Raw genomic sequence first — 14507 nt, 5'->3', positions numbered from 1 at the left:
ACTTAACTTATAATAATAATAATAATGATAATAATAATAATAATGATAATAATGATGATAAAAATTATAATGATAATGGTTAAAGTAATTGTAGTAGTAGAAATAATAATAATAATAATAATAATAATAATAATAATAATAATAATAATAGCAATAATAATAATAATAATAATAATAATAATAATAATAATAATAATAATAGTATATTGAATAAAAATCAAAATTATATACGAGTTCGCATGATTTTACACGCACATGACCAGGATGTTCATCCTCCTTACCGGATTCGTGAATAACTGGGTACATGGCTCAGGTTTGGGTGTGTGTGTGTGTGTGTGTGTGTGTGTGTGTGTGTGTGTGTGTGCGGGAGTGAAAATACGATGCACATATACACAAGAGACGGGCCAACGGTAAAACTTTCCTCGTAACATACAACTATGAATTATACGAAGGAGGAACTTAGCAATATACCGTGGAAAAAGGAAGTGGCGAAAATCCTAGCAGTTTAGCATCTGTATAGCGTGAGTGAGAGAGAACAAGGAACGAATATATCAGGGAAGGAAAGGAGGAACAAGGAACGAATATATCAGGGAAGGAACGTACGACCTGTAATGCTGTACAACATGTCGCTGGACACAGATAAAGCGCGGTGGTGGTCAGAGAGTGCAAACGTAATTCATGTCTTTGAGAAAGAAGATCGAAAAGCTGTGGGTAAGCTACAGATTGATCCTTCCAACGAGAGTGGTATGGAAGTCCCGGAAAAGATGGTCAGAAAGCAGCTACATGCCTAATTACCGGCAAAGGAGGAACTGCCTAACCGAGAAAAACGACACGAGGGTCGTGTGGAACGATCCTCGTAGATTTCTACGAGAAAGTGAGCTCCGTTCTAGACGAGATAGGAGGCTGGGCGGTTCAGATGTATCTGGACTGCAAGAAAGCATTTGACGCTTTACCACACAGGTGGTTGGTAAAGAAGCTGGATCTCCAGGCAGGAATAAGAGAGAGAGACAGAGACTTCCAGTGAAGGTTATGTTAGTAAAAGGAAAATGGGTTGAGGTGGCATACCGCAAGGTTCTTCTCTGGGACTATTACTCTACCTGATCCATGTGAACGTCTTACCAGAAGGTTCGGATGTCTGTATGACTATGCATGTGAGTGAGATGAAGGTCATGAGAGATGTAGAGAAGGAGGGTATGACTGCATGACCTTACAAAGGGCCAGAGACAAATTTCAGAATTGGGTCTGGTAAATGGTTAATGAAAATCTAACCCAAGTGAATGCAAAGACATGAGACGGAAGACGATGAACGAAGTCCCTAAAATAAACAACAGCTAATAGGAAATTAGCCTCTGGAATGTGTTTGTGTGTGTAAGAAGGAGGACCCCACGAGTTGACATCGTCCCTAACTTGTCGCTAGAATCTCATGTAAGGACAATAATTATGGAGAGGCAAACTATCAGATGGTAGTGTTAGATTTGCATTGAAGTACGTGGACAGGAAATGACCAGCTGTTTACGTCCACCATTAGGCCAAAACATGAATATGTTTATCAACTTTGGTCACAGTGCTTGACGAAGCACAAAGGACGAAGACAATGGACAGAGAAGGGCAACAAAGACGGTAACCGGGAGTAGGACAGATAAAGGACAGGAAAAGGTTAGAGGCCCTTCAGATTGTCAACCATGGAAGAAAGATGGGTAAGGAGTGACCTGATCACAACCATAAGGTTTTAAACTAGGTTGATGACGCAAACAACATAGGGTTCTTTGAGAGATGGAAGAACAGAACAGAACAACTCCACATGGCATAAAGTTAACCAAAAAACTTCCTTGAGAAGTAAAAAGCAGTGAAGTATTTATATGATGAATGGAATAAACTGAATGATGAAATTGTTCATGTGGACATCACACGGCAGTTTAAAAAAGTTGTCTGATATTAAAGAATATTCATGAGATCGGGACCACCACGAGTGTAGAACTTCACCCATATAACACAGACACCACACACACACACACACACACACACACACACACACACACACACACACACACACTCACACTCTCCCACTCACCTCAACTACACTCCCACACACCATCACACCCACACTCCTCACTCACTACATCTCCCAAACCACCTCTCACAGACCATCCTCACGCAGAAACACAACACAACACAAAGCCATGCGCTAAACAACTCACAAGGAATTCGACAGACAAAAGAACTCACGAATACATAACCACATACGAATGACTATACACATATGAATACACAACACATACTGAATGATCACAAACATACACGGACAACATATACACACACGAATCAAACATACTCGGTAACACAATACATTACAACAGATCAACTACATACAACTACAAATCACATCACTAACTATATACATCACGAATACCTACAAACACAACGAATTTATACAGATTACGGACACTACTAAACATACAGAATGCACACACCACACACTAATACATAACACATACAGCAAGCTATATACATTACGGAATACAATACACATATCATGCCACACTGCTACACTAACAACACACACATCAACTCATTCAATCATGAACTTAACATTCTTCACGTCCACCCTCATCTATCACTACCCACCACAAATACACAAACCACAAGATCAACATCCACGACCACACACTATAAACACCCACTACACGGTAAATAGCCCATCACGTTCTAGTTCACAACAACATTGTACCCTCAGTGATCCAGTCCCTCAGTCCATGCCTACAGTGTCCAGTTCACAGCTTCAGTATCACAGCACAACATTCCTTCACGTACCATTTACCTTCATGTACTATCACTCACCGTACCATCTTCACACACCACATTACCAGTTACCAACACTCACGATCCATGTACACTCATCCAATCCAACATCTCACAGACATCACACACACCTAATCTTCCAAAAGTCTGATTTACATCGCTGACTTATACAAACACTACCAAAACATCAAATTACCTCCACAAGAATTCACTTCGCCTCACTTGACACGGCCTCAAACACAAATTCACCTTCTTGTAACACATCCACTCCATTCTAGCACACGACCCAACTGTACCAACATTAAACACTTTATCACCACTTCACACTTATGCCTCACACTTAAAAAAACCTCAAACCACACTATTACAGAATTGCATTCATGGCACATTTAGTCCATCATCACACAATCCGCAGAACCCATCACATGTCACACAATAACATCTATTACACTCGTCGAAATTCTAAGCCATCTCAGAATCACACACTCAAATTACAGACAAAGCCATACATCTAGACCATCACAACAATCAACATGGAACCAAAGAGCACCACCACACCAACTTGTCACTTCACCAACCATGGAAACACCACAACAAGCAACTGCACACCATCGGAACACACAAACACAGAGCCATGATTTCACACACACAGACAACAAATGCATTGGAAACACACAGACACTAACTCAGCACACTTGCAACTCAATGAAATTGTCAACAAACAACCCTTAAAGACACACACCTTTTAACACCAACGACACTAATCATACATACATCACAGTACCTATATACTTACAATATCATCACTTGTATACCTATCACACATCACATGATTATCCTACAGATCACACAGAATCACGACGACTACACACACACACACACAGACACACACACACACACAGACACACAGACACACACACACACCTCACACAGACAGACACACACACACACACACACACACACACACACACACACACACACACACACACACACACAGACACACACACACACACAGACACACACACACACACAGACACACAGACACACACACACACCTCACACAGACAGACACACACACACACACACACAGAACACACACACACACACACACACACACACACACACACACACACACACACACACACACACACACAGACACACACACACACACACAGACACACAGACACACACACACACCTCACACAGACAGACACACACACACACACACACACACACACACACACACCACACACACACACACACACACAGACACACACACACACCTCACACAGACACACACACACAGACACACAGACACACACACACACCTCACACAGACAGACACACACACACACAGACACACACACACACACACACACACACACACACACACACACACACACACACACAGACACACACACACACACCTCACACAGACAGACACACACACACACACACACACACACACACACACACACACACACACACACACACACACCTCACACAGACACACACACACAGACACACAGACACATACACACACCTCACACAGACACACACACACAGACACACAGACACATACACACACCTCACACAGACAGACACACACACACACAGACACACACACACACACACACACACACACACACACACACACAGACACACACACACACACACACACACACACACACACACACACACACACACACCTCACACAGACACACACACACAGACACACAGACACATACACACACCTCACACAGACACACAGACACATACACACACCTCACACAGACAGACACACACACACACAGACACACACACACACACACACACACACACACACACACACACACAGACACACACACACACACACACACACACACACACACACACACACAGACACACACACACACAGACACACACACACACACACACACACACACACACACACACAGACACACACACACACACAGACACACACACACACACACACACACACACACACACACACACAGACACACACACACACACACACACACACACACACAGACACACACACACACACAGACACACAGACACACACACACACCTCACACAGACAGACACACACACACACACACACACACACACACACACACACACACACACACACACACACACACAGACACACACACACACACAGACACACAGACACACACACACACCTCACACAGACAGACACACACACACACACACACACACACACACACACACACACACACACACACACACACACACAGACACACACACACACCTCACACAGACACACACACACAGACACACAGACACACACACACACCTCACACAGACAGACACACACACACACAGACACACACACACACACACACACACACACACACACACACACACACACACACAGACACACACACACACACAGACACACACACACACACAGACACACACACACACACACACACACACAGACACACACACACACACACACACACACACACACACACACACACACACACACAGACACACACACACACAGACACACACACACACACACACACACACACACACACACAGACACACACACACACACAGACACACACACACACACACACACACACACACAGACACACACACACACACACACAGACACACACACACACACACACAGACACACACAGACACACACACACACACACAGACACACACACACACACACACAGACACACACACACACACACACACACACAGACACACACACACACACACACACACACACAGACAGACAGACAGACACACACACACACACACACACACACACACACACAGACACACACACACACACAGACACACACACACACACAGACACACACACACAGACACACACACACACACACACACACACACACACACACACACACACACACAGAGCGAAAATGGAATTACTCTCGTAATATAACCATTAGGACGAATGAGGAGCGATAATAAAGCAGTCTTCAAGCGCTCGTGTTCCCGAAAATGAGAGAGAGAGAGAGAGAGAGAGAGAGAGAGAGAGAGAGAGAGAGAGAGAGAGAGAGAGAGAGAGAGAGAGAGAGAGAGAGAGAGAGAGAGAGTTGCAGGTACCAGAAGGTCTGTTGGACAGTTGCCAGGTTTAAGAACAAGTCTCCACATTAACACTGCGGCAGATGAAGTTAAACTAGAAAAGTTAGAAGGTTCTCTCTCTCTCTCTCTCTCTCTCTCTCTCTCTCTCTCTCTCTCTCTCTCTCTCTCTCTCTCTCTCTCTCTCTCTCTCTCTCTCTCTCTCTCTCACACCTCAATCCTCCGGCATGAAATAAGAAAGGAGGAAAAAAAATGACCATGGGCTGCTGAAACAAACTCACGAATGGAATTCGATGAGGCAAGAATGAACTGGAATACATATATATCTACATTACTGGAATGCTTATACACATTACTGGAATACATATATACATTACTGGAATGCATACATACATTACTGGAATACATATATACACTACTGGAATGCTTATATACATTACTGGGATACACATATACATTAATGGGATGCTTATATACATTACTGGAATACATATATACATTACTGGAGTGCTTATATACATTACTGGAATACTTATATAAATTACTGGAATGTTTATAAGTATTACTGGAATACTTATATATATTACTGGAATGCTTATACATATTACTGGAATACTTATATACATTACTGGAATGCTTATATACATTACTGGAATACATATACACATTATCTGACCACACTGTTGCTTCAATTATACTACACACTGGCGATGGTTTCAACTGGAGTTGTCATTTGTTATTTGAACTTGGAATATTTTCTCTTTTCTATGTCCATCCTCTTCATCTTATGAATACCCGAGCTGTTCAAATATCGACCAATACCTCAAGGTATCAATGTTCGTGGTTTCCATTAAGAACCTTTGACGGTAAATAGTTCCCAGTGTTCGACGTTCTATGTGTCATGAATGAAATTGTTTCCTTCAGTGTTCCATGTTCCTTCAGTGTACCATGTTCATTCAGTGTACCATGTTCCTTCAGTGTACCATGTTCCTTCAGTATTCCATGTTCCTTCAGTGTACCATGTTCATTCAGTGTACCATCTTCCTTCAGTGTACCATCTTCCTTCAGTGTACCATGTTCCTTCAGTGTACCATGTTCCTTCAATGTACCATGTTCCTCAGTGTTCCATGTTCCTTCAGTGTCATTCCAGGTGTTCTTGTAACATCACCTTATCTCCCAAAAAGGTCTTGATTTACATTGTCGGCTTTGATCTGTATATCAAGACTCATAGCAAGTCAGTGTGAAGTGTAGGCTACCTGAAAGAGATTTCATCTTCGCCTCACTTGATATGGTCGGTCTCTCAGAACTGGAATTAGTTTTATGGCTCTTCTTTGTATCTATATTTCTCCGTGTCCATTTTCTTAGTCTAGGATCCAGACTTGGGTAGCATTGGCTTTAAATCTTTATTTGCTCATGTTCACTATTTAGTGGCCTTCATATTGTTTATATAGAATAACCTCAAGATCCTTGTCTTCGTTTACTTAAGAGTTTGGATTTCTTGGCAATTTGTAGTCATGTACAATATTCTCGCAGTAACCCAGTAGTCGACATGTGTCACATGATCATTCTGCTGGTTAGTTAGGATCTCGTTGAATTCTAGGCCTGCTTCTTGCCTTGTATTATCTACAACTTCTGAAATGTCAGACATGAAGCCTAATTCTAGATCATCTATGTATTATATAGAATGGAACGTGGGTCAAAGAGCGATCCCTGTGGCACCCAACTTGTCACGTTCAGCCAGCCAGTTGGAAACGCCACTATTCAAAGCAACTTGTTGCTCACCATCGGTGAGACAGACAAACAATGTGATTGCCATGTGATTTCAAAGCACACAGTAATTTCTGGTGAATGCTTTTGGAAACTCCAAGCGGGTTAGATCTGAGGGGACTTGTCAACTTCTAATGAAATTTGTCAAGCAAGAAACCTTCTGTTGAAGATAACTTGTCTTTTTTTTAACACAACGATCTTATTATTATCATTATCATCATCAGTAGTAGTATTATCATTATCAATATCATCCTTGTTATTATCCTTATCATCATTATCATGATTATCCTTTTAGTATCCTCATGAATCCTTGGCGATATATTTTTCCTTCCTATAAACTTCAATTCCAAATGTGTTTCTCTCTCGACAACTTACTGTCCCTAATTCCATGATCGTCCTGGCATTATATCAGGTTAACTTTAAACTTCATTTCTTTATCTTTTCGTTCAGAGTATATATATGATTGCGATTTTATTTTTTTTTTCTTTAATGCGTTGTTTATACGCAAGGCTGAATGTTCTTCGCGATCTTATGGCGACCTTGGTCGTCAATTGTCTGGGCCCAGTGTACAAGGTCGGGGGGTTGTTTAAGAGGTGTGCGCCGGAGAGAGAGAGAGAGAGAGAGAGAGAGAGAGAGAGAGAGAGAGAGAGAGAGAGAGGACCTCACCGTGTGTGTGTGCTCAACAACATTTGTCTCATACGCACTTCTCGCAAGTGTGTTTTTGCTGTTACTTCTAATAACAAAATACACCCCCCCCCCACCCACAATATACATATATGGCTCTATCTATCTATCGATCGATTCAGATGTTATCGTGCGGTTCACATCAGGCGTCGAATTAGCTCATATAAGCCTATATATACATTCCTATGAGTCCATGGGGAAAATAAAACACGATAAGTCCCCAAGTGCACTTTCGTGTTATAATCACATCATCAGGGGAGAGACAAGAGAGAAATATAACAGTCAGTTGATATACCTCAAAAATTATACCATATAATTCTCTATAATCACAATATTAAATCTTATACTTTCGTTAGTAATTCATGAACTTTGTTCAAGTATTATTTTTTTTTCCCCTCTCTCTTCGGCATAGTCATTTTTAGAAGACGTACTCAAGGAAGAATAGTGCATACCAATTTTTCCCCCCCCCCATGTCTGTTTATAGTGGTATTGTCCATACGCATAGATATCATGATTGATAATGAAAAATGTATTTAATTAATGTCAGGCGGTCATTATAATCATTATTATATTATTATTATCATGATTATTATCCTTACTGTTACAATTACTATGATTATTTATGTATCTCGTTTTTGTTTTAATGACGCCACTGTCATTCTTATTACTCTGTCATTGCTATGATTATCAATGGTATCACTAATGTAATTGCAATTATCATAATCATTATCATTCCAATTACTTCTAAAAGATGTTAGTACTAATGATTCAGGGGATGAGGTGTCATTTATTTACCTTCCTGACTCCTCTTTATCGGCAGATTTATCAGTTATTCCCAATAACATAAAAGCTGTTGGAGGAGGTATAAAGTAATACCCATAATTACAAAAGGAATTTGAGTATTATACAATATACAATGACTTCAGTACGAATCTTGCCTTACCTAGTCCACAACACAGATTTCCCTGAGGATAATTCCCAAAAGATGATAATGGTCGACACATGAAGACCAAACTATTGACCCTTACTTAAACTACCATTTTCCAAACACCTGATTCGATGACCTAACAATCCTTGTTTCTCCACAAAGCCTAAAGTTATAATTCCCACACTTTTAAGCTTCTGAAAAATCTTTGAATTATGTGGTTTCCATTTTGTCATATCATTCGGCATGTGTCAGCTACGTACTATATACCGTGTAGGTAATAATACCTACTACTCACCTTAGATTTTTGTATTCAATAACATCAAATATTCCATTTTTTCTATTTGACCATCCTGGGCATGTTGTTTGATTTTAAGTAGTTGCATGTTAAACCCTTCATGATAAATACTTAATAACATTTTGGCATGTCTTCGACTGGTTCTGTGGTTCTCATCTTCACAAACCTTGATATACAACAAAAGTTCAGCCTTGAACTGAAATCATGACAGCCATTTCCCCAGCGCCCAGCGAGTTTGTGACGTGGCGGGAGCTGCCGGAGCCGTGGGCGAGGGAATGCGCTGCTCTGGACGTGCGCCGTCAGGAGTTCCAGCTGCACGCATGCGCAGACCAGCTTCCCTTCCACTGTGTCCTTCATAAACAAAGCCATTCGGAAGGTAAGGTTTTCTTTTTTCTTCTCCATCATTTATATTTCTCCTCATATATATATATATATATATATATATATATATATATATATATATATATATATATATATATATACTTTTTTTTTTTTTTGCTTTGTCGCTGTCTCCCGCGTTTGCGAGGCAGCGCAAGGAAACAGACGAAAGAAATGGCCCAACCCACCCCCATACACATGTATATACATGCGTCCACACACGCAAATATACATACCTACACAGCTTTCCATGGTTTACCCCAGACGCTTCACATGCCTTGATTCAATCCACTGACAGCACGTCAACCCCGGTATACCACATCGCTCCAATTCACTCTATTCCTTGCCCTCCTTTCACCCTCCTGCATGTTCAGGCCCCGATCACACAAAATCTTTTTCACTCCATCTTTCCACCTCCAATTTGGTCTCCCTCTTCTCCTCGTTCCCTCCACCTCCGACACATATATTCTCTTGGTCAATCTTTCCTCACTCATTCTCTCCATGTGCCCGAACCATTTCAAAACACCCTCTTCTGCTCTCTCAACCACGCTCTTTTTATTTCCACACATCTCTCTTACCCTTACGTTACTTACTCGATCAAACCACCTCACACCACACATTGTCCTCAAACATCTCATTTCCAGCACATCCATCCTCCTGCGCACAACTCTATCCATAGCCCACGCCTCGCAACCATACAACATTGTTGGAACCACTATTCCTTCAAACATACCCATTTTTGCTTTCCGAGATAATGTTCTCGACTTCCACACATTCTTCTAGGCTCCCAGAATTTTCGCCCCCTCCCCCACCCTATGATCCACTTCCGCTTCCATGGTTCCATCCGCTGCCAGATCCACTCCCAGATATCTAAAACACTTCACTTCCTCCAGTTTTTCTCCATTCAAACTCACCTCCCAATTGACTTGACCCTCAACCCTACTGTACCTAATAACCTTGCTCTTATTCACATTTACTCTTAACTTTCTTCTTTCACACACTTTACCAAACTCAGTCACCAGCTTCTGCAGTTTCTCACATGAATCAGCCACCAGCGCTGTATCATCAGCGAACAACAACTGACTCACTTCCCAAGCTCTCTCCTCCCCAACAGACTTCATACTTGCCCCTCTTTCCAAAACTCTTGCATTCACCTCCCTAACAACCCCATCCATAAACAAATTAAACAACCATGGAGACATCACACACCCCTGCCGCAAACCTACATTCACTGAGAACCAATCACTTTCCTCTCTTCCTACACGTACACATGCCTTACATCCTCGATAAAAACTTTTCACTGCTTCTAACAACTTTCCTCCCACACCATATATTCTTAATACCTTCCACAGAGCATCTCTATCAACTCTATCATATGCCTTCTCCAGATCCATAAATGCTACATACAAATCCATTTGCTTTTCTAAGTATTTCTCACACACATTCTTCAAAGCAAACACCTGATCCACACATCCTCTACCACTTCTGAAACCACACTGCTCTTCCCCAATCTGATGCTCTGTACATGCCTTCACCCTCTCAATCAATATCCTCCCATATAATTTACCAGGAATACTCAACAAACTTATACCTTTGTAATTTGAGCACTCACTCTTATCCCCTTTGCCTTTGTACAATGGCACTATGCACGCATTCCGCCAATCCTCAGGCACCTCACCATGAGTCATACATACATTAAATAACCTTACCAACCAGTCAACAATACAGTCACCCCCTTTTTTAATAACTTCCACTGCAATACCATCCAAACCTGCTGCCTTGCCGGCTTTCATCTTCCGCAAAGCTTTTACTACCTCTTCTCTGTTTACCAAATCATTTTCCCTAACCCTCTCACTTTGCACACCACCTCGACCAAAACACCCTATATCTGCCACTCTATCATCAAACACATTCAACAAACCTTCAAAATACTCACTCCATCTCCTTCTCACATCACCACTACTTGTTATCACCTCCCCATTTGCGCCCTTCACTGAAGTCCACGGGGAAAATGAAACATGATAAGTTACCAAGTGCACTTTCGTGTAATAATCACATCATCAGGGAGAAATATAACAGTCAGTTGATATAGAACGAAGAGACGTAGCTAGAACGCCATTTGGTAAACATGCGATTGTCCAAGATAGACAACGAGCGTATCATAAACTTATTATGTGGACAAGAGGGTGAATTGGTTACGAATTTCATCAACAGTAAAGTTATCCGATTTGTATAGACCATCACTAATATTAAGATTATAATTCTTTGTGTATTTAATAGTAGAAGATTCATTGATATTTCTCGTGGTACTGGTGTCAGTTAATAGCTGAGATGGCATTACTCCACTCAATAAAATGATCATAGTTTTTAACATGATTAAACAAGGCATTTGATTCTTGTCCCGGTCTAATACTATATATATATGTTGCTTAAGTCTAACAGAAAGATCCCTACCAGTCTGCCCAATATAAAACTTATCACAATTTATACATGGCACTTTATGGATGCACCCAGGCGAATTATCTGGTGAATTCCTGATTAAGATGTTCTTTACAGTATTACTGTTGCTGAAGGCAACATTTACATTAAACGATCTAAGCAACAGGGAAAGTAAAGTAAAAATATTATCAAAAGGGAGGACTAAAAGATTCTTGGTGTCAATGGGAGGTTTGTGCTCAACTCTATAAAATTATTTTTTTGCTAACTTAAGGGATTTATAAATGAAAGATCTAGGGTGTTTTAACTTAGATCCAATGGAATATATCTTCTCAAACTCATCATCAATATACTCTGGACTGCAAATACGTAATGCCCTAAGGAACATAGATTGAAATGATAATGATTTAACGTTGAGATGAGAAATATTGGACATATGAGCAACAATAATACTATAAAGAACATTTCAATCAGGAACTCACCAGAAAATTCTCCTGGGAGCATCTACAAAATGCCATGTAGAAATTGTGATAAGTTTTATGTTGAGCAGACTGGTAAGGATCTTTCTGTTAGATTTAAACAACATAAATATAGTATAAGAACGGGACAAGAGTCAAATGCCTTGTTTAATCACGTTAAAAACTATGATCATTGTATTGACTGGAGTAATGCCATCGCAGTTATTAACTCTAATTCCAGTACCACGAGAAGTATCACTGAATCTTCTATAATCAAATACACAAAGAATTATAATTAAATTATTGATGGTCTATACGAATTGGTTAACTTTATTGTTGATCAAATTTGTAAACAATTCACCTTCTTGTCCACATGATAAGTTTATGATACGCTCGTTGTCTGTCTTGGACAATCGCAAGTTTACCAAATGGTGTCCTAGTTACGTCTCTTCGTTGTATATCAACTGACTGTTATATTTCTCTCTTGTGTATCCCCTGATGATGTGATTATTACACGAAAGTGCACTTGGGAACTTATCGTGTTTCATTTACCCCGTGGACTCATAGGAATATACTTGATCACGCGCAATATATATATATATATATATATATATATATATATATATATATATATATATATATATATATATATATATATATATATATGTAATACGATCTTATTTCTCTTTGTCTTGTGATTCATTTCCGTTTACTATTTTTTATATTCCATCGTGTTATTTCCCAACATTTCTTCATAGTTCCTGGAGTCGTAATGTTCTATATACTTTCCCATCGCAGGGCTGGAACATAATGGGGTCTTCCGCCGCAAGGGCTGGAATATAATGGGGTCTTCCGCCGCAAGGGCTGGAATATAATGGGGTCTTCCGCCGCAAGGGCTGGAACATAATTGGGTCTTCCGCCGCAAGGGCTGGAATATAATGGGGTCTTCCGCCGCAAGGGCTGGAATATAATGGGGTCTTCCGCCGCAAGGGCTGGAATATAATGGGGTCTTCTGCCGCAAGGGCTGGAATATAATGGGGTCTTCTGCCGCAAGGGCTGGAATATAATGGGGAATTAAATGTGGCCGGGCTGGGCAATGATGGGGACTTCCTCTCGCAAGGTTGCACTTCTGATGGATGCCCTTTTTCTTGTTGCAGGGCTGGACTATGACGGAGGCCTACCTGCCGCCGGCCTGGACGAAGACGTGGATCTGTCCGACGTGGAGCTGCGGGTGGAGGGAAGCACCCCGCCCAACCACTTCCACGGGTGGTACTCCTTGCCTGAGTCCTACTTCCTGGAACTGACGCTCTCCTGCCGCGCCTACAGCAGGTTCACAGGGGAACTCCTGCCCCTGCAGCCGAAGGTGTTCTGGAGGAAGGTAGGTTGGTGGTGAAGGTGAGAGAGAGAGAGAGAGAGAGAGAGAGATAGAGGAGGGAATGGGGGAGAGGGAATTTTCCTGCGTATCTAAGTTAGGCTATGTTTAATTTCCTGTGTCCAATATATAGGAAATGATAACCTGGCTTGTCCAGCGTGATGACCTGGTGATCTGGTATGATGATGTGTATGATGATCTGGTGTTCTCATATGGTGTGTATGATGACCTGGTGGTCTGATATGGTGTGTATGATATGATGGTGTGGTAATATGA

At 41.3% G+C, this 14507-nt stretch overlaps 1 protein-coding gene across 2 annotated transcripts in view; it reads left to right on the top strand.

The window, feature by feature from the left end:
• LOC139757162 (uncharacterized) overlaps positions 1–14507 on the top strand; it is a 35203-nt gene that overhangs the window by 14823 nt on the left and 5873 nt on the right. Inside the window, exons 3-4 of one of the 2 annotated variants that reach the window (XM_071677277.1) lie at positions 9799–9963; positions 14017–14237. In XM_071677277.1, coding sequence (XP_071533378.1) covers positions 9799–9963; positions 14017–14237 — 386 coding nt within the window. The remainder of the gene's footprint in view (positions 1–9798; positions 9964–14016; positions 14238–14507) is intronic. The other variant, XM_071677278.1, reaches the window with a different exon arrangement.

Source organism: Panulirus ornatus, chromosome 25 (assembly GCF_036320965.1).
Source record: "Panulirus ornatus isolate Po-2019 chromosome 25, ASM3632096v1, whole genome shotgun sequence".
NCBI classification, from domain to species: Eukaryota; Metazoa; Arthropoda; class Malacostraca; order Decapoda; family Palinuridae; genus Panulirus; species Panulirus ornatus.
This window is presented reverse-complemented; position numbering and strand designations above follow the sequence as displayed.